We start from the raw sequence: 22,476 nt of genomic DNA, 5'->3' as shown, positions 1-22,476 counted from the left end.
CTTCCTTCCTTCCTTCCTTCCTTCCTTCCTTCCTTCCTTCCTTCCTTTCTTTCTTCTCTTTCTCTCTCTCTTTTTTTTTTTTGAGATGGAGTCTGTCTCACTCTGTCACCCTGCCTGAAGTGCAGTAGTGCAATCTCGACTCACTGCAACCTCCGCCTCCCAGGTTCAAGCGATTCTCCCACCTCAGCCTCCCAAGTAGCTGGGATTACAGGTGGCTGCCACTATGCCCAGCTAATTTTTGTATTTTTAGTAGAGATGGAGTTTCACCATGTTAGCCATGCTGGTTTCGAACTCCTGATCTCAGGTGATCCGCCTGCCTCAGCCTCCCAAAGTGCTGAGATTACAGGATTGAGCCACCGCGCCCAGCCAGAAAGTCTGTTTTCTCATGAAAAGTTACACAGAAGTCCTGTAATTGAGCCTCTCCGTTTCTGATTGGACTGGGTTAGATCACGTGTCTTTCTGTAAATGTATTGCTATGGCAGGAGCAACAGAATGCACCCACTGGCTTAGGTTTCATTCTGACTTGGGGCAGATAGACTTCAAGTGTAAATAAAAGGTAGGGTAGAGGAGGGAATAATGCCTACAAAGCAAAATTAGGATGATATTACAAAATGTAGAGTGCATAGAGTTGCAAAACCAGCAACTGTCTATTGCATCACTGGATAGAGAGAACCTTAACGCCAGAACCAGTAAAGGGAATACATGTAGACATACAAAATACCATTCTGTCTCACATCAATCGTATTACCACTCAGTTTCTCCAAGAAGCACTTATAAGGGGAGGGAGCGTATGGTAGTTGTTCTTTTTCTTGTCAGTCTCTGTTTATGTATAATAACCAAGAAATTCTTAATATCTTCCTTATAGGTCCTTGTTGGAGCTATCATTCTCAAATGTGTCTAAATCTTTCTTGTATATACTTACATTTTGCCAGTATAAATTTTATGACTTTGTAGACTGTGAATCTGAACTCCTCTTATCTTCTATCCTTTTATCTGTCTATAGAGGTGATCTGAATTCCAACAGAAACAAATAAATGCCAATTCGTCTCTAGGGGGCTCTTTCTATGACCAGTATGGTGTTTTTCTAGTAACTAGAGAAAACTGGTGCTAGGAATATTAAAAACTTAATCCCTAAATCTAGAGCAAACAACTTCAACATTCTCTTCCATTGTAATTTAAAATCAGCTAATTAGAAAACAAAAGTAGAGAAGTCACCAACATTGTATCAGAGCAAATAAAATGTTGGGACAGTTAGCCACATGTGAGCAAGCTGAGGAAGAAAATACCATAGCAATGATGCAAAAATATGGCAACTAATTATTAGAAATAAATGCAAAAAACAGACCAAGAACCCAACTCGGAAATAAAATGCCATTCTGTCTTTTGGTTCCTTCCTTATCCCGGGGAGGAGGTGCATTAGTAAAAGATTATTTGACGACTTACCTGGAGAAAGTGGTCTGGGCTAAGACTATGACACTTTTATCAAACAGCGAAAGAAACATGGGCTTTGGCATCGGGGTGACCTGCTTTAGAATCCTGAGACTCATTCAATAGCAGGCAAGGCACCTAATCATCGCTGAGCCTCAGTTACATCACCTACTCCTTCCCAGGAGTGTTTTGAGGATTAAATGAGGTATGGTGTCTATGGTGAATACCTGGTACCAGTCCATCTGTTTCTCCTGGTGAAAACACCAGGAACAAGTTGCCCAATTTAAAAAATTTATCACTTAGAAAAGATAATCTACTAAAACACCTAGAAATTCCTCCTTTTACCCAGTACTCAGCATTTGAAGCAATGAGGAAACAAATCAAAACAGAGCTAATGGGGACTATATGAAGCCATTTAGTCTACTTTATGGTCTAAAGCTACCCATTTCATTGTCTATTATTTCTCAGTAGCCTATTTCTCGGATCATTGTTTCGAAAGCTGGTTCTATGTTTATGGCACCAATTCTTGCTTCTTTTTGCTCAGCCAGATCCCCTGCACATAAAACTAGTAGACTGTGAAACTAGCTGCCTCAAGCGGGACCAGCTAGTGGCAGCATGCAGAAGAAAGTAAGAGGTGAAGGGTGAGGGGGGAGAGAACTACTGGATGCCTGACATTTAAGGCTGGGACAATTGACATTTGGCCAGTATGGGATCCTGTGGATTAATCAGAATGGTGTCTTGTTCACAAGGGAGGAGAGTTTTGCAATTCAATTTCTAGGAATTTGTCTTACAGGAAGACTTACAGCAGTATACAAAGTTGTCCCTGCAAGGATGTTCAGGGAAATATTGTTTGTAAAAGTGAAAACTGGAGAAAACCTAAATGTCTGTTAATAAGGAAAAGGTTAAGTAAATAGGATGTGTTCACAGTGTAGAATGTTATGTGGCAACTCAAAAGAACAAGGTGGAGCTATATATATTAATAATAAAAAGGCTGGGCACGGTGGCTCACACCTGTAATCTCAGCACTTTGGGAGGCTGAGGTGGGTGGCTCACAAGTTCAGGAGATCGAGACCATCCTGGCCAACATGGTGAAACCCTGTCTCTACTAAAATTACAAAAATTAGCCAGGCATGGTGGCGGGTGCCTGTAGTCCCAGCTACTAGGGAGGCTGAAGAAGGAGAATTGCTTGAACCTGGGAGGTGGAAGTTGCAGCGAGCTGAGATCGTGCCACTGCATTCCAACCTGGGCGACAGAGTGAGACTCTGTCTCAAAAACAAAAACAAAAACAAAAACTAAAAAAAAAAAAAAAAAAACAGAGAGAGAAGGAGGAGAGAGAAAGAGAAAGGAGTTTGGGGGTGACAGTGGGTACTAAGAAGGAAGTTTTTGCACATTTATATTTTGTTGTATTCTATTTTACAAGAAGCATATTGACCTATAAAAATAAAAGTAAATAAAAAGACCCTTAAAAGACACATTTATTTATAACTCTTAAAGTTCAAAGAAATTAGAAGAATTCCTCCTCCTCCAGTTTGTTACATAGCGGGTCTTCTTACCACATCATAATCCTGGGACACAGGTTACAGGGATGCTGCCCAGCCAGTGGGCATCAGCTATTCTGCTAATCTTTGGGAATGGCTTTCCAACAGGAGAGATGTACCCCTTGAATGGTGTAATTATTAAGTTTATTGGAGAGGCTGCTTCCTTCATCTCCTTTTGGAATCACTTAATTGAGGAACGATTTATTCAATTGATGTATAAATCCCTTTTCTCTGAACTAGGGAAACTGTCATTTCGAAACAGAGCCAGTGGTCATCTTTCAGGAAGATCTGAGGCTTGCCCTCACTCTCAGCCTATTCACAGGGCCCTAGGTCTAACAGCCAGTATATAAAACAATCTCATAGCCTATAATATCGTGAAATCCACAGTTCTTACCCTGAGATGTCTCATAAACGTGTGATTAGGGACCTATTTCAACTCCCACTCCAATCCCCCAACACATAGAATCTGGGGAAATGACACTTGAGGTCCGACTTCCCAGATTCTTTAGAACAAGACGCCTGTATAGTTTTCAGATTTCTCTTCACGTGACCAGTGTAGCAATCTGAAGGTCTGGAAAATGACATATTTTCACCTCTCTTTTAAGGACATTTTTTTTCCTTTTAAATAAATAAAAAGAAAAAAAAGTAGGATGTATATAAAGAAAGTGTTTCTCTTTTAGGGCTTTCATACTCCAGTTATGACAACACTGAAGAATTTAATAGGTTCAGATTTTCCAGGTGTCATTATGGATTCAATTTCAATTGCATTAAATTGCAGAAAGTCTAATATATATTAGCATGTCACAGCATATCATTATTTGGAAACTTTTTTTTTCCATTGTCAATGAAATCAGTTATTTGCTCTTTATTTTATTTTTTAAAAATAATTTCAACTTTTATTTAAGATTCAGGAGGTACGTGTGTAGGTTTGTTACATGGGCATATTATGTGATTGCAAACATTATTTAGTGATGTGTCTAATGTAATGCCAAGTCCTCATCAATTCTACTTCACAGTTGTTCTTGAATCAATTCCATAGCTACTGCCCTTATTTCAGCTGACCTGGACTCTTTTAGAGGTGGCTGAACTTGTTTTCTGATCTTCATTTGCTCTCTCCATTTTATGATCTTTTTTGATCTTGCTGGAAAATTAATCTTCCTAAAACACAGTTTTGAGCATGCCATTGTATGTTAAAACATTTTCAGCACTTCTCCTTTTCTTATTGAATAAGTCTTAAAAGTCCATACCCCTTAGCCTGGCCTTCCAGGTTGGTTGCATAGCACCTTGAAGGAACCTATCTTTCATGCCAATACTTCCCTAATAACTTCCATAGATCCTAAGTTTCAGGCAAACTGAATTAGCCCTGTATTCCCCAAACAGCACATTACTTTTTCTCTAGGTTACATTCTGACATATTATTGTTGTAACTTGAAATTTTCTCAGACCTCACCAGCCTCAAATCACATTGACATCAATACCCAAATTTCACTTCATCAGACACAGAAGTCCAAACCTCTAGCAAGTCTCCTCCCAGATATTTATGAGAATCCCAGCAAGGAAAGGTATTAAAGTGGTATCTAAACTGGCCAGGACTGCTGCTACTTTGTTCTTCTGGGTCCCAGGGAGTCTCCCATTGTTTCTGGTCGGTGCCACTGGGCACCATGTGCACCCCAGGTCCAGCTGGTGCCATCATGGGCAAAGTGTAGAAGAATGGCTCTCTCCCTTTTATGTTGCTATCTGTTATGATGGCATGTCACAGCAGTGTTGCCTGGGCTCCAGTGTGTTACAGAACATAGGAGAAGTCTTCCATCTTTTATTTTATAGCACTGTCTCTCCCTTGGAATTAAACTTGCACCCAACGGTTGCACAGCACAGAATCACCACTTCTCCTTCCTAACTCAGGCTTTATTCCTGGCTCCAGCAATTCATGCTCTTTCTAGAATGAGTCGTTTTGTAAAAGGATTCTCAGGGCCCTACAAAGAGATTTATGTTAGCCCTTTCTACCAGTTTACTAGACATGTACAGATACATATACATCCAACTCCCAACAGGGCACCCAGTTTATGTGGTTAATAGGAGACATCTTAGCCTTCAGGCAAGGGAACTTTCCTTTTGCCTCCACTACCACTTATGACACATACTCAGACATTCTAAATCTTAAAGATGGACTCTATTCAGGCAGGTTTCCTGTTTACAAAAGAACACATAACATTTATATACATTTATATAAAGTTTAAAAACAGGTCAACTCTCCCCTCTATATACTATCTATAGAACACTTTTTTTTTTTTTTTTTAAATACTTTAAGTTCTAGGGTACATGTGCACAACCTGCAGGTTTGTTACATATGTATACATGTGCCATGTTGGTGTGCTGCACCCATTAACTCGTCATTTACATTAGGTATATCTCTTAATGCTATCCCTCCCCTATTTCCCCTCCCCACAAAAGGCCCTGACGTGTGATGATCCCCTTCCTGTGTCCAAGTGATCTCATTGTTCAATTCCCACCTATGAGTGAGAACATGCGGTGTTTGGTTTTCTGTTATTGTGATAGTTTGCTCAGAATGATGGTTTCCAGCTGCATCCATGTCCCTACAAAGGACACGAACTCATCCTTTTTTATGGCTGCATAGTATTCTGTGGTGTATATTTGCCACATTTTCTTTTTCTTTTTTTTTTTTTTTTGAGACGGAATCCAGTCTGTCACTGATGAACATTTGGGTTGATTCCAAGTCTTTGCTATTGTGAATAGTGCCGCAATAAACATACGTGTGCATGTAGAACACATATGTTTGACTAAACCATAAAGAAAGCAAGGGAGAGGAAGGGGAATATCAGGGAAGGATATGTAAAAGGTTTTACCCATATTGGTAAGATTCTATTTAGGCTGAGTGGTGAATCACAGATGTTTGATTTTATTATTCTCTATAATATAAGTGCATGTATTGCATATATAAAAATTATATCATATTCAAATTTTTAAGTATAAAATATTTCACAACTAAAAGCCTTGACCAAAAAAGACATGTAAGTATTAGTCTGCACTCCTGCATTTGTTTCCTATACCTTTGTTTCTCTTTCTTCATGTATCTGCTTTGTATTATTATTATTATTATTATTTTTGAGATGAAATCTCACTCTGTCACCCAGGCTGGAGTGCAGTGACATGATCTCGGCTCACTGCAACCTCTGCCTCCTGAGTTCAAGTGATTCTCCCGCCTCAGCCTTCTGAGTAGCTGGGATTACAGGCACGTGTCACCATGCCTGGCTAATTTTTGTATTTTTAGTAGAGATGGGTTTTCACCATGTTGGCCAGGCGGGTCTTGAACTCCTGACCTCAGGTAATCTGCCCACCTTGGCCTCCCAAAGTGCTGGGATTACAGGCATGAGTCATCATGCCGGGCTGTGCTTCTGCTATTATCTACAGTGATCTCCAAGTTCTGAAGAACCCTTCTCATGTTTGCCTCACTTTTCTTATCTCAAGGGCTGCTCTTCTGCTTTCTCTTGTGATTTCCCCTGTGCTTCCTTCCTGATTGCTACTTTATTTATTCAGCTCTTGTGCATTTGCTTTTCACCTCTTTGGATTGCACTGCCAGTGTTTGGCAGTTCAGTTACTTTCCCGTCTTTGTTTTTGTTTTCTGGAATAGTCTACTTACAAGAATCATGGCTATTAGACCAGAGTGCTTCTGGGTTTTCTATTTCCTCTTTTTGGTGATATTTGATAAAGATGCCATTTCAGATACCTTATTTTATGGGCTACTCTGTAAACAACTGTGGAAATTGGAGTTATGGCAGGCTTTCAAGAGATGTCAACACTGCAGTGAAGTGGAGGCAGCCCTTAAGAAAAATGCTTTCTTAAAAGCTTCTCCTTGGGGAATTTCTGCTGCTATCTACCCCAACTAAGAAGGCCTAGAATAAACATCCATGGAATACTGTGGAATACATAGGATATCATGTAGCCATTAAAAATGATCACAGAGATTTTTATTTATCAACATGCAAAGATGTTTATGACATATTAAGTGAGAAGCACAGGTTATATAGTATGTATATATGTAATATTTGTAAACAATATATATGATCTCATTTTATTGAAAGCCTTCTATATTTAAGTGCATAAACATTCATAGATAAAACTAGAAGAGTATACACCAAAATGTGAAAAAATATGAACAATGGTTGTCTTGGGATGGTAAAATATGGGAGCGATTTTGGGAGGTTAAATTTATATGGTTTTCTCTATTTTCTAAAGCACCTGAAGTGAATATATATGGCTTTATAAAAAACAGCATATTAATATCATTTCAATTTTTTTAAAAAGAGGGTTTTGGTGAGATTAAGAAATTTCTCTTTTAAAGATTTCATTTCTTTCTTTTGAAAAAAACTATCTGAAAGTATTATTTCTCCATCCTTTAGCATTTAGCATAACACTTGGGCAGATTTTACGGTTAAAAATAGTGAGTATTCTATGGATTGTATTGGTGCACACATATCAACAATTGCAGTAAGTTCTAAGTCCAGTTTGCCTTCCTCAGGTTGTGTGGTGAAGGTCCCCTCCTCAGGGATAAGGGGGTGGGAGAGATGGGCAAATTCAGCCTGTAGCCAACATCGCTGGGGTGACAGTGGGGTGGACACAGAGCTGTCACCGAGAAATGGCCTGAGGGAAGGCAGTGCAGCCTCCTAGGGTTGCATAATTCCATCCAAGGAAATGGAGATGTGTGAATTTTCCCTGAGGGCCTGGCAGGGCACTCAAGCTGGAAGTAAAAGTTTCCCTGGCACTTTTTCATAGGACAGAAGTATGCTCCCCTGTTCCCACCTCTACTTCAAAGACACAGTCAGTGGCAGTGGCAGTGGCAGTTGTGGCAACTATGGTGGTAAGGTGACCAACTATCCTGATTTGCTGGGGACTTTTCCCGTTTTAACACTTAAAGTCCCACATCCTAGGAAACCCCTCTGTCCCAGATAAACCAGGATGGTTGGTCTCCCTGTACTGTGGGCACATCAACAGTGATTGGGAAAGGTACCTCACTGGGGCAGCGAAAGCTTGTGGAGGTGATGGCAAGTAAACAAGAGGAGGCAACAGTTGCCATAGTGACGATGGTGTGGCACTAGGAAAGATGCCAGGATGTGGTGGTGTCCCTGGTAGTAGAAACCTGGACTCCAAGTGAAGAGTCGAGCCAACAGCTCTTGCAAGAGTGACTTTTCAGGCCAACCATGCCTGTAATCCTAGCACTTTGGGAGGCCAAGGTGGGCAGATTACCTGAGGTCAGGAGTTGGAGACCAGCCTGGCTAACATGGTGAAGCCCTGTCTCCACTAAAAATACAAAAATTAGCTGGGTGTGGTGGCGGATGCCTGTAATCCCAGCTACGTGGGACGCTGAGGCATGAAAATCGCTTGAATCTGGAGGTGGAGGTTGCAGTGAGCCAAGATGGTGTCACTGTACTCCAGCCTGGGCAACAGAGCAAGACTCCATCTCAAAAAAAAAAAAAAGAATGAATTTTCAGTTTTCCCACTGCTATTGTAACCAGGAAATCCAAAGCACTGGGACGGAGGTGGGGGCCAGTAGTGGTGGCTGGGACTCCAGGAATTATATCCAAAGAGGCTCCGTATCTCTTCGTGATCCCTGTCTACTCACATCCCTTCCATTGTCCTTGCCTTATGCCTGGGATGGGGAAGCATTAGCTGGCACTTTCCAAACTCTACCCTTCTTTATACAGCTTTTAGGGGCTAGAGTCACCTTTAGCTTTTTACACACGATATCCTTTATCTTTCTTGTTCACATTCCTCTTTTTTTAAAAAAGATCTTTGATTAAGATCTTTAAATCTAAGACCCGAAACTATAAAAATTCTAGAAGAAAACCTTGAAAAAACTCTTCTGGACACTGGTCTGCATAAAAAATTTATGACTATGACCCCAAAAGCAAATGCAACAAAAATGAAAACGCTTCTGTACAGCAATAATAATAATAACAATAATAGAGTAAACATACAATCCAGAATGGGAGAAAATAGTTGCAAACTATGCATCCAACAAAGGATTTATATCCAGAATTGACAAGGAATTCAAACAAATCAGCAAGAAAAAAGCAAATAATCCCATCAAAAAGTGGGCAAAGGACATGAATAGACATTTCTCAAAAGAAGATATACAAATGGTCAACAAACATTTTTAAAAAGCTCAACATTAGTAATCATCAGGGGAATGCAAATTAAAACCACAATGAGATATCACCTACCCCAGCCAAAATGGCTATTATTAAAAAGTCAAAAAACAGTAGATGTTGGTATGGATGTGGTGAAAAGGGAATGCTTAGATGCTACTGGTGGGAATGTAAATTAATACAACCTCTATGGAAAACAGTATGGAAGTTTCTTGAAGAACTAAAAGTAGATCTACCATTCAATCTGGCAATCCCACCACTGGCTATTTACTGAAAGGAAAAAAAAGTCATTATATCAAAAAAATACGTGCATGTATAATTGCAAAGATACGGAATCAGCCTAAATGCTTGTCAATTGATGAATGGATAAAGAAAATGCGGTCTATATACACCATGGAATGCTACTCAGTCATAAAAAAGAAGAAAAGAAAGTCTTCTGCAGCAAACTGGATGAAACTGGAGGCCATTATTCTAAGTGAAGTAACTCAGGAATGGAAAACCAAACACCACATGTTCTCACTTATAAGTGGGAGCTAAGCTATGTGTATGCAAGGACATAGAGAGTGATATAATGAACATTTGAGGCTCAGAAAGGGGAGGGTGGAAGTGGAGTGAGGGATGAAAAACTGCTTATTGGGTACAAAGAACACTACTTGAGTGATTGGTGCACTAAAAATTCAGACTTCACCACTGTACAATTCATCCATGAAACCACAAACCACTTGTACCCCTAAAGTTATTGGAAAAAAATATTAAAATATATACATAGATATATATAAATATTTATATATATAAAGATCTTCAGTGCTTAAAAAATTGTTTTTTTTTAAAGTTGCTAGACAATGGAACATATTTTAGAGAAAAATATCAATTGAGTAGTTTTGCTGAGGGAGTACAAATCAGGGGTTGTTAATGGCCACAAATTAAGGATTGAAAATTAGCACTGTGGATAGGGAGGAAAGGGTCCACAGGCTTGTATCTTGGTTAAAACAAGTCCTGTGGTTCATGGGTCAATAAACAGTTTTCAGTTAGATTCTTTGAGGGTCTGGCATACCTGAATCACTCAAAATGTATGGTCCTAAACAGCCACAGCAGGTTAGAGCCAGTTATGATGAAACGCAATATTCAGTTTTACTGTTTCCTGAGTAAGTGTTGCTCTAAAAATACTTCCTTTTATACTTTACAATCAAAAGCTGAATTTGCCAGTTGAGCATGAAGGTTTCTTGTAGCCAGGACTTCCTCCCTCCACCTTTGGATAAATGTGCTTCTACTGAAGCTGCTATTTTTTGTTTATTTGTTGTTTTTGAGACATAGTCTCACTCTGTCACCCAGGCTGAAGTATAGTGGCACAATCACAGCTCACAACAGGCTCAGCCTCCCAGGTTCAAGCAATCCTCCCACCTTAGCCTCTGGAGTAACTAGGACTACAGGCATGTGCAATGATGCCTAGCTAATTTTTAATTTTTTTGTGGAGAAGTGGTCTCACTATGTTGCCCAGGCTGGTCTCAAACTCCTGGGCTCAAGCGATCCTCTGGCTTCAGCCTCCCAAAGTGTTGGGACTACAGGAGCGAGCCACCGTGCCTGGCCTGAAGCTATTTTAATCCATGCCTTATCCACTGTTCTTTGGATTTTGCAAATTCCCTCCTTTTATTCTAGACAAATAGTACTTTCCTCAGAATTTCAGAGCTGAGATCTAGTCTTGATTAATGTGAGTTTCCTCTAATACCTTTGTTTCTTCTTTTTTTTTAAACTGATGAAGGCGGACTGTCTATCTCAATGCACCTTTATCTCTTTAGTTTCCTTCTAGGCCTTCCTTCGCAGCCAGGTCCCCACACTGAGATCTGTCCTTAGCCTGACTGTGCCATTTGGGGCTCTCTTAGGGGGACACTGGTTTTGCGCTCCAGGTCATTGTTTCTTTTAGGTGCATAATAGTAAAAAATGACAGCACATCTGCATTTAATTATGATTCCGTCTTCCTGGCTCCACGTTCACAAATTTCTAAGCCTTTGGAGAGAAGGAATATTTGCTACAAACATTGGCTGCAGTGATGATGATGTCATCTGCTTTCAATTTCCTAGATGTAGCCGTAAACAGATGCAAAATGTGGCTAAATGGTTGGGAGTGGAGTGTTTGGACCATCTGACAGGGTGTAGATAGGACTCTCCACATGTCTGCAGTCATAATTTTGTCCATTTTTTTTGTTTTTATCTATAAAAATATGCCTCCTCACTTCTTTTTCTTCCTACACTGAACTGGCACAGAACATTCACAACGTATGTGGTGGATTTCATAGACTTTTGTGTTTCATAATACATAAATTTTTGACCTTTACAAATGATTTCTTTTCATCTTTAGGTCACAGAGCTTTCGTGTTGATATGTTTGAGAGGGGCAGAGAGTAATAACACAGGGGAATATGATGTATGGAGGACAAGTGCCTTTTCTGTTACAAACCACACACCTCCTCTGCCCCCAGCCAATGCAATGCTTTTGACCACAAACTTACGTTGAATCTGTCCATGTAGCCTAGGGTCAGCCACTGCTGAATCATTCTCCCAACTATAATGGTCCCTGGAGGGTTCATTACAGCACTGAAGAGTTTTGATGACTGGCACTTTTGGCGTCTTTTTCTTTTGTCGTGGGCTTCAGCTGCCCCAGCTCCTTTCCAACACCCTACTTTCCCTTGCTCAAGAGTTACTTTAGGGTTGATGATTACTGAGGACACTCAAATAACAGAGGCTCAGATGTTTGAGGAATGCAAGTTGTTATAAGATAGGGTGCACTTAATTAACTTCAGACATCAAAACTTGTGTTGTTAGGGTTCTTGCTAACAGAACAATACACAGAATAATCTGTAAACTTAACAGCACAAGAGATGGCGTGTTCCAGACATCACCAAAGGCAGTCATAAAATCAGGGCCTATTGTGAAAATTGTGACTGATATTTATTAAACTAATATCAACCAATTATACTGTCATAAAAAAGTCAGAAATAATGTTCATTGTCAAGTAATTCCTTATCTCAGGATAATAAAAGACAAGCTTAGAGTACTTTTTGTCAGATGATCTCAGGGTTTTACAAGTATTAACACATTAAATCTCATAATGTATAAGGGTTAAGAAAATAATTTGGTCATTTCTCTGTGTAGCCTGTCTGGTTAACTGTTTATATATTCCTACTTTTTAACTTATTTATTTATTGAGACAGGATCTTGCTGTCTTGCCCAGGTTGGAGTGCAGTGAGCTATCATCAGTGGACTGATCAACCTCCACCTCCTGGGCTCAACTGATGCTCCCATCTCAACCTCCCGAGTAGCTGGCACTATAGGTGTGCACCACCATGCCAGCTAATTTTTATTTGTTTTGGTAAAGATGAGGTCTCACTATGTTGCCCAGGCTGGTCTTGAACTCCTGGGCTGAAGAGATGCTCCTGCTTCAATCTTCCAGAGGTCTGGCCTTACAGGCGTGAGTCACCACTCCAAGCTTGCTCGCTCTTTCTCTCTCTTTTCTTTTCTTTTCTTTCTTTTTCTTTCTTTCTTTTCTTTCTTCCTTTCTTTCTTCCTTTCTTCCTTTCTTTTTTCTTTTTTTCTCTCTCTTTCTCTCTTTCTTTCTTTTTTTTTTTGACAGAGTCTTGCTCTGTCACCCAAGCTGGAGTGCAGTGGCATGATCTTGGCTCACTGCAACCTCCGCCTCTCAGGTTCAAGAGATTCTCCTGCCTCAGCCTCCTGAGTAGCTGGAGTTACAGGTATGCACCACCATGCATGGCTAATATTTTGTACTTTTAGTAGAGACGGGTTTCACCATGTTGCCCAGGCTGGTCTCAAACTCCTGAGCTCAGGCAATCCACCTGCCTTGACCTCCCAAAATGCTAGGATTACAGGTGTGAGCCACCGTGCCTGGCCTTAAGCCATATTTCTATCTTTTAATTTATTTAACTTCTCTGTGTCTCAATTTGTTTCTGTAAAAGTCACTGAGTCCAAGGCAAAACGGTGATGTAGGTGAAGTTTGAATTTAATGTCTTCCACCTCTTCCTTATCTTCATGTGGGGGTCCTCAGGTTGGGGCGAAGAAGTAACAAAAGCAAGAGTGCCCAATTCTTGCTCTCAGCTACTGAATAACTTGTAATGAAGGTATTATCTGAGATGCTTATGTATGACTCCTCCTAGGAATATATGTATATTTATTTGTAAATTTTTTATTTTGATGTAATACTAACTTACAGAAAGTTACAAAAATAGTATAAATAACTCCATTTTACTGTTTACCCAGATTCTGCTCTATTTATTTTGTCATGTGCTTGCTATCTTTATTTACATGTGTATATGAATATATATGATGTATATTTTTTCTGGCCCATTTGAGAGTGAATTGCAGACATCATTCCTCTTTACCACTAAATACTTCAATATGTATTTTCTAAGACACAAAAGAAATCTCTGATGTAAGAGATTATATTACTGCAGTCTAATGATCAAAACAAGGAAGTTTAACATTGATACAATATTCTTATTCATATTAAGTTTATGGCCCATATGAAATTTCGTAAATTGTCTCCGCAATGTTTCTCAAGCCTTTTCTGTCTGTTCCAAGACCCAATCCAGGAACACTCTTTATACTTAGCTGACATGTCTCCTTAGTCTTCTTTAAACTGGAATAGTTCTTTAGTCCTTAACTTTCATGATCTTAATATTTTGAAAAGGCCAGTTATAGACTGTTCCTCAGTTGGAGTTTGTCTCATGTTTCCTCAAGATGAGATTCAAGGTAGGAATGCCACAGAAGCGACGTTGAGTCCTTCCTGGTGTACCATGTCAGAAGGTTCATAATGGGGTTAATAGATCTATTTTTTTTTGAGACAGAGTTTCACTTTTGTTGCCCAGGCTGGAGTGCAATGGCGCGATCTTGGCTCACTGCAACCTCTACCTCCCTGGTTCAAGCGATTCTCCTGCCTCAGTCTCCTGAGTAGCAGGGATTACAGATAGATGTCACCATGCCTGGCTAATTTTGTACTTTTAGTAGAGACGAGGTTTCACCATGTTGCCCAGGCTGGTCTTGAACTCCTGAGCTCAGGCAATCCACCCGCCTCAGCCTCCCAAAGTGCTGGGGTTACAGGTGTGAGCCACGGCATCGGGCAATATATCTATTTTTTAAGAGAGAACTCTTTTTGAGAATATGGGAAAGTACTCAAGTGCTAAAGGAAAATATATTTAAAAATGAAATGGGAGGGTATCTGTATTTGAGCCAGGGATCTGATCAAATTCTCTCTCAAATCCCTCAAGGCAAATCATCACTTACTCTGCTTATTTGTAACATGGTTTATCTTGGTGTTACCTCATCTGTTAATTCACTTGCATGTTCATTCATTTAGTCAAATATTGGTTTAACACCTCCTGGATGCCAGAAAACTGTTGCAGGTGCTAAGAATAAACAGAAAATAAAAAACCAGAAAAGAAACAAAACCCACCAATCCTCATGGGCTTCTATTCTAGTAGGAGAAATACACAATAAACAAATCGGTTATATAGTATGTTAAAAGTGGGAAGGGTCATGGAGAAAACATAAAGCAGGGAAGGCATGACAGCAAGTGCCAGAGGAAGCTATCAGGTTAAAAGAGGTGGTCAAGGAAGGTCTTCCTGAGAAGACAACTTGATAAACTACAGGCCCCCAAGCTGAGCCATGTGGCTTCTGGCTTCTTTTGAGGATGCAGTGTTTATTGCCTATTTGTCTATGTCCACCTTCTTTGCTGCTGTACTCCCAGAGCCCAATAGGCAGGGAGCCCAGGACACAGCAGACATTCAGTGTATTGGATGACTCCCATGGGGTAGTGGTTATGGCTGAACATAACACGAGAGGCCTTCTCCCTCAGAAGAATGTGATGAAATCCGCAATTGATGAACATCCAGAATCCAGATATTCACCTATGTTGAAAATTGCACTTCCAATCCACACTCTCAGTGCCAGTGAGGGTATAAACTAGCTCGAGCATTGCAGGAAACAATCAACAACATGTCACAAGAACCTTAAAATGTTCAAATGACTTGAACCAAAAATGACCTCTGAAAATAGGTCCTAAGGAAATAAATACAAATGTAGAGGAAGGATGTCACTGTGAAGAAAACAATTTAAATGTTCTCAGTAAAGGAGTATGTAAATAAATGAATAGTCCTTTGATTGCAAATTGTGTAGCCATAGGAGAAAAATACCATATTTTGGAAGAAGATTTAATGACTTGCAAAAAGTTTTGTCTGATAATGTTAGGTGGAAAAAGCAGGATGTAAGATTATGTATTCTGTAGGATCCATTGTAAAACTCTCTTCTCTCTCTCTCTCATACACACACACACTCCTTTACATACATATAAGAGAAAAAATATTGGTAAAAATGTTACCTATTTATCATCATCTTTGAATGATTGTTTTTCTGATATTTTATCCTGCATTTTCCAAGCCTCCATTAGTAAGTATAAAAAAAAAGGTAAAAACAAATCCCCAGTTCTTATTTCTATGTTTCCTCTGTTTTTTGTTTTGTTTTTGAGATGGAGTCTTGCTCTGTCACCCGGGCTGGAGTGCAGTGGCATGACCCCGGCTCACTGAAACCTCTGCCTCCTGGGTCAAGCGATTCTCCTGCCTCAGCCTCATGAGTAGCTGGGACTACAGGCAAGCGCCACCACACCCAGCTAATTTTTGTATTTTTAGTAGAGACAGGGTTTCGCCATGTTGACCAGGCTGGTCTTGAACTCCTGACCTCAAGTGATCTACCCACTTTGGCCTCCCAAAGTGCTGGGATTACAGGCGTGAGCCACCAGGCCTGGCCTATGTTTCCTCTTTTTGCAAACACCAGATCAGTAGCATGGCACGTAAGGCCGAGGCGGAAAAAGTCACATCCATGTTCTTCCCCTCAGGATAGCTCATGCTATGGACATCAACAGACACCAGGGGACATCTGGGTTGCCTCCTCCCAAGTAGGTAATCATTCATATTAAAGCGGGAAAGATATGTGCAGCCAAATAGGCAGAGCAAAAGGTATGTGCTGCTACTGCATATACACCACTGCTACTTTTCAAAGCAAATCCCACCTTCTTCTCTTGCTTGCTCAAGCCTGTTTCACAGTGAATAGGAGTCATGGAGCTGTAGTGATGGTCACTCTCTTCTCTTAAAGTCAATAGCCAATACTGAATTGTAACTCTGTTTTTTTCTTGTTGTGTTCTTTTTCCTTCCTTTTTGCCTAACTCTGAATTTACCTCACGAGGCCACTGTGAAGAGAATGAAACTGAAATATGTAGAACATTCTTGGCCTCTCTGAGGATGGGTGGAATCAGAACAGAATAATTACCCCTTGTGTTATTTTGTACGCCTGTCATCCAACAAAACATAATGTTCATTCTCTCCATTCTTTTCTTGCAATACTGATGAAATAAAATTTATCTATAAAGATTCCTAGCTGAGTACTGAAACATTTTTCTTGAACATTTGTTATATGGTCTACTTTGTAAGCTTGTTTCAAATTTGGTGATATCAGGATTAATAACAGTATGTCTTGTGCCTGTACATTTTATTTTCATTGAGTTCTGAAAATCAGAGAACAGCATTTTTTAAATAACATTTTTATTCATACCAATAAAAATACCCATGAATTCAAATGACTAAAATATTAAAACCTAGAACCCAATTGGTTCACCTAACCAATCACTTGCAATTATCTTTAGGAGTCAGACAGGTTTGGTTTCAAGTATTTTTAAACTAGGGCTGATTTTTAGAAGTGTTTTTATTTAAACTGTAATTAAAATATAGTTGATAGAACTTCCACCTAATATGTGACTTTTTTTAATTTTTAATTTTTTTGAGATGGGGTCTCACTCTGTCACCCAGGCTGGAGTGCAGTGGCACGATCTTGGCTCACTGCAACACTTGGCTCACCGCAACCTCCGCCTCTAGCGTTCAAGTGATTCTCTCGCCTCAGCCTCCTGAGTAGCTGAGATTCAAGATTTTCTACCTGCCTGATCCGTACTGCCAAGACTAAACTCCATGTGGGTCGGAATCCTCCCATCCATAATTTATTGAGCACTTACTATATACCAGGGACTATTCTAAGCTGTTTGTGTATTTGCTTAATTAACCTTTTCAACAACCCTATGAGTTAGATACTAATATTATCTTCATTTTACAGATTAGGAAACAGAAGTATAGGGAGGTTAAATAACTTGCCCAAAGTTACACAGTTATTAAGGGATAGAGTATCTGGGATTATAGGTGCGTGCCACCACGCCCAGCTAATTTTTGTATTTTTAGTACAGGTGGGGTTTCGCCAGGTTGGTCTCAACCTCCTGGCCACAAGTGATCCGCCTGCCTTGGCCTCCCAAAGAGATGGGATTACAGGCATGAGCCACCGCACCCAGCCTCCTATGTAACATTATAAATTTATTGTCATTACTTGTAAGCCTGCCCTTTATTTTAAAATACAAGATATGACAAGATCAGAAACCAGTCTTGTTTCTCCAATTCTTTCTCTAGAAATATTTCTTTAGCAATCCAAACCCAGAGTAACAAAAACAAAGGGAAAAAAGCCACATATGCTGGATAGTGTTTATATAATGAACAAAGGTTAACATATGACTCCAGGTCTCTTCTTATTTATTTTGTTGATATTTGTGTTGGTTAGTTAAGAAGATGGCTTGTTTGATTATCTCAACATTTATTTATTCAACAAACTGTGGACTTTGGAGACTTTGGAGCTGAAGCTAGAATCCTGACTCTATCCCTTAATAACTGTGTAACTTTGGGCAAGTTATTTAACCTCCCTATACTTCTGTTTCCTAATCTGCAGAAAAAGACACCAGATTACACAGCCAATAGCATCTTTACAGTTGTTTTTAATACAGGAAAAGTATAGGGTGCTAAAGATCAATTTGTGGCTTTCTTTTCCAATGAACTGCTAAAGTTCCACTTTTATGCCCAAGATTCTTATCATACTTTTGTAAGATCAAGAACAACGTGAAGTTTCCACTATTATATATCCATCTATTACATCTAGTTGTACTGGAAAAAATCAAAAGCTGATAACTTTTAATTTGAAGAGGATAGTATATATTATTTATATATATTAAGGTGCTTAAAGATACATCGTAGCACCTGAGGTGTAGAAATCATTCAAACTCTTTGATTACAATGACAAACTAGTCAGTAACTTACTATATATTGTACTAAATGGGACTATTTTACTGTTCAACATAGCTTTTTAAAGACACAGAGCTTTTCTAAATTCCTGCCTACCTGGGAGTAAAATTTGGGGAAGCAGATTTCTCCAGTGTTTAAAGAAGCCAATTTGGCAGTGTACCGGAGTTGAATACATTTTTCCCATCACAAGGGAATACATTTTCCCCATCTAAGTTAAGTTGTTTTTCTCTGGTAAAGGAGGAAATCAACACCCATCTGTGCGGAGATAAACGTTTCAGAGTGTTTTTATATTAAATCATTAGTATACTAGTCTAGTAAGTGATAATCCACGAATAAGTTAAGAAAAGCTAAGAGAGAAAAAGAAAAGCATCCATCCATCCTTTGGTTGCAAATAATACTTACATTAGCGTATGGCAAAATTTAATATCGTACAGAGTAATTTGACCCAAGATTGCTGATTTTTAAGAGCAGAAAAAGCATAGTTACAGAGTGCAAGGTCTCACCCAGTAGGGTCTAAGTATTCCCTCTGCAAAACTGGCAGGCCACCAACGGCCGCGTCCCGGGGCGGCCTGAGGGATGCTGATACCGGAAGCCCCGCCCTGGGTTCGGCTACTCCGGGCACCCGGGGCCGGCAGGGCGAGGCGCTGCAATTGCTGGACTAGTGCGGGACCCCTCCTTTCCGCACCCTCCCGGGTATCTCCGGGTCCTCGGGCACTACCTCCCTCGGGGAGCCCTGCTCCACGCCCATTGGGCTTCCAATCTCGGCCTGCCTAGCGCCGAGCAGCCAATCAGAAGGCAGTGCTCCCGAGGGGGCGGTGCTGATTGGCTGAGCCTGAAGTCGCCGCGGCCGCGGGGCAACAGGCACTTTTGCCTGCTGAAGGTGGAGACCCACAAGCGGAGGCCTCCTGCAGTGTTGCGAACCGCCAACTGAACGCCATGGCTGACAGCCGGGATCCCGCCAGCGACCAGATGAAGCACTGGAAGGAGCAGCGGGCCGCGCAGGTACACTCTGTGTTCCCCGAGCGGGCCCGAGGGTCCTTTTAGAAAGGGGCGTCGGCGAGTAACGGCCCGGCTTCCCCTGGGACGGCGCTTGGAGGGACTGTACGGCTGCTCACTGGGCGGGGGGGTTCCCCTTCGGGGCAGACGGACGCTTACATTCGCCGGAGCAGAGGAGGGGGTCAGGGTAGTGGGGCGCGGGCCTGCAGGCTTTGTTGTCCGCGACAGGCTCGGGTGGTTGGTTGCTTCAGAATTTTGCACTTTTGCCAACTGGGACAGAGGTCGCAGCTTGAGGACAGAATGAGGGCTCATGGGGAAGGAGGCAGAGAGCTGCAGCTGCAAGGAAGTCAGAGAGGGAAGTGGAACCAGGCTCTAACGCTGCCCTTCTTGAAATACTGTTCACACGCTTTCATAGTTGTGGGGTCCCAGCAGGGCAGGGATTGTGTTTTATCATCTTGATGTCTCCAGCACCAATCACAGTGACTGGTACGTACTATGCACATTATTAAACAACTAAATAAAAGAATTTTTACATCCATTGTCTCATTTGCACTTCAAAATATCAAGCCTAGCATTTTAGAGCTGGGGGGTGACATTAGGGATTGGTTAATGCGTTTATTCTATTCTTTGAGCGCCTGCAGGTGCTAGACACTGTTCGGGGCAAGGTGTACAAATTCCAATGAGGCAAGAACAACACCCTTGAGAAGCTAAGAGTCTAGTCTGGGAGACAGGACACATAAACAGATGATTACACTCCAGCGTGGTGAGGGCTCTAATATAGGTATTCTGTAGAATGCAGAGGGAGCGACCAGTTGGGCTGGACAAAGCAGATGACATTTGAACAGGAATTTTTTTAAATGAGTAGAATTTTAACTTGGTGGTGGGGGAGGCATTCCTGGCCTGTGCCCACGGGTGCAGAGGGCATCTATGAGGAGGTTGGATTAGATGAGACCATATCTGGTCTGAGTCTTCTGTTGGCAGAATGGCCCAGGGAGTCTAAAGGTCTTGCCCTGTTCCCTGGCTGCTGGTTAATGGTAGAGAGAGGACTGCAGCCCTGTTTTCCCCATTCTGCCTAGTGCTATTGCTTAAAACTCAGGTTCATGAACTGGGGTGTTAATGCTGAGTGCTCATGGATTGCTTTAATGGTTCCCTGTTTGGGACAAGGCTGCCATTCTCCTCCAAGGGCCTGGAAAATCTCCCCTCTTGGCCCTGTTCTTTGTTATATACCATTAGGACGGTTCATGAGCTCTTAAAGTGAACCAGAGAGACGTGGAGTCTTAGTAAAGGATGTGCCACTACTTGGTGGCAGAGACAAGGTTAGAATTCAGCTTCTTGGACCCAAGACTCTTTCCTTACCCAGTGGGTGCAAATCCTGGTTCACACTGAAGTTTTCATGAATACTTGGTGAATTGAGAAAAGTGTGGACAAAGTAGTGAGATTTTTACAAAACAAAATCTTTTCTTTTCTTTTTTTTTTTTTTTTTTGAGATGGAGTCTCGCTCTGTTGCCCAGAATGGAGTGCAGTGGTAAGATCTCCACTGACTGAGAACTCTGCCTCCCAGGTTTGAGCAATTCTCCTGCCTCAGCCTCCCAAGTAGCTGGGATTACAGGTCCCCGCCACTACACCCAGCTAATTTTTGTATTTTTAGTAGAGATGGGGTTTCTCCATGTTGGCCAGGCTGGTTTGGAACTCCTGACCTCAGGTGACCCACCTGCCTTGGCCGCTGAAAGTACTGAGATACGGGTGTGAGCTACCGCGCATGGCCAATATTTTTATTTTTAAAGGACTCCCCTTTATTCTGAGACTAGCTGCCTTCTTCCTTGTTTGGGAGAATCATGAACTGTTGAAGTCCCTGCTGTTGATTTATCTTACATAGTTGCCCATGTGAGAAATGGCTGACTCAAAAAGCTCATCCATAGTTGGGAGGCTCTTAATTGAAATACGGCAGTCCCCTTTGTCCATAGCGTCTTAGTGCACTGTGTACGTCGTCCTGATTGGCAGTCACATTGATGTCTTATTGTTCCTCGATTTTAGCTGCTGAGTTAAAACCACTTACTTCTTTGAGGCACTTCTCCCTCCCCCCAGGGCCCTCCAAAAGGAGTTGTGCATATGCCTTATAGCCTATATAATTTTCAAACTCTTTTTTAAATGAAAAATTTCAAACATTCAGAAAAGTTGAAAAAAATTTGCAGTGTATACCTATATATCTGCCATCTAGATTCTACAAGGAACATTTTGCCTTGTGTCTTTTATTACGTTACTCCGTCTGTCTGTCCATCCTTTCATTCATTCAAGTTGTTTCATGTATTAGCAGTTTGTTCCTTTCATTGCTGAGTAAGATTCCATTATATGAATATAGCACCATTTGAATATCCTGTTGCTGGACACCTGGGCTATTTAATTTTTTTTCTATTGTAAGTAAAGCTGCTGTGGCTGGGCATGAAGGCTCATGCCTGTAATCCTACCACTTTCGGAGGCTAAGGTGGGAGGATTGTTTGAGCTCAGGAGTTTGAGACCAGCCTGGGCAACATGGTGAAACCCCATCTCTACAGCAAATAAAAGAAGTAGCCAGACATGGTGACACATGCCTGTAGTCCCAGCTACTCGGGAAGTTGAGGTGGGAGGATTGCTTGAGCTTGGGGTGTGGAGGCTGCAGTGAGCCATGATTAACACCACTGCACTCTAGCCTGGGTGACAGAGGGAGACCCTGTCTTAAAAATGAAAAATAAATAAAGCTGCTATAAAAATTCTTATATAAGTCTTTTTGTGCACAGATGCTTTTATTTCTCTTAGGAAATACCTAGGAGTAGGTCTAGGAGTAGGTTTATTGGGTCATAAGATAAGTGAATGTGTTAAGAGAAACTGCTGAGCCTTTTTCCAAAGTGGTTGTACCATTTTAGACTTCATTAGCAGTGTATGGGAGTTCAGTTGCTTCACATCCTATCAGCTTTTGGTGCTGTCAGTCTTTTGCTTTTAGCTGTTGGACATGCAGTGGTATCTCATTATGGTTTTAATTTGCATTGCTCTGATGACTAATGATGCAATGCTCTTTTTACATGCTTATTGGCCATTGGTATATATTCCTTTGAAGTATATGTTCAAATTTTCTGTCCTTTTAAAAATTGAATTGCTTTTAAATTATTGATTCATAGCCCATATTTTAAATTAAATCATGTGAAATC

General features: G+C 40.9%; 1 protein-coding gene and 1 long non-coding RNA gene across 2 annotated transcripts in view; one reads left to right on the top strand and one right to left on the bottom strand.

Annotated features, from left to right (window-relative positions):
- LOC111521869 overlaps nt 1–19,002 on the bottom strand; it is a 22,879-nt gene extending 3,877 nt beyond the window's left edge. The window contains exon 1 of the long non-coding RNA XR_002725104.3: nt 18,802–19,002. This is a non-coding gene — a long non-coding RNA (uncharacterized LOC111521869). The remainder of the gene's footprint in view (nt 1–18,801) is intronic.
- Nucleotides 19,003–19,114: 112 nt separating this feature from the next.
- CAT (catalase) overlaps nt 19,115–22,476 on the top strand; it is a 35,495-nt gene continuing 32,133 nt past the window's right edge. The window contains exon 1 of the mRNA XM_023185505.2: nt 19,115–19,300. Coding sequence (XP_023041273.1) covers nt 19,235–19,300 — 66 coding nt within the window. The 5' untranslated portion in view covers nt 19,115–19,234. The remainder of the gene's footprint in view (nt 19,301–22,476) is intronic.

This window comes from Piliocolobus tephrosceles, chromosome 13 (assembly GCF_002776525.5).
Source record: "Piliocolobus tephrosceles isolate RC106 chromosome 13, ASM277652v3, whole genome shotgun sequence".
In the NCBI taxonomy this organism is placed as follows: Eukaryota; Metazoa; Chordata; class Mammalia; order Primates; family Cercopithecidae; genus Piliocolobus; species Piliocolobus tephrosceles.
Note: the sequence above shows the minus strand (reverse complement) of the source record. Positions and strands in the feature narration are given on the sequence as shown.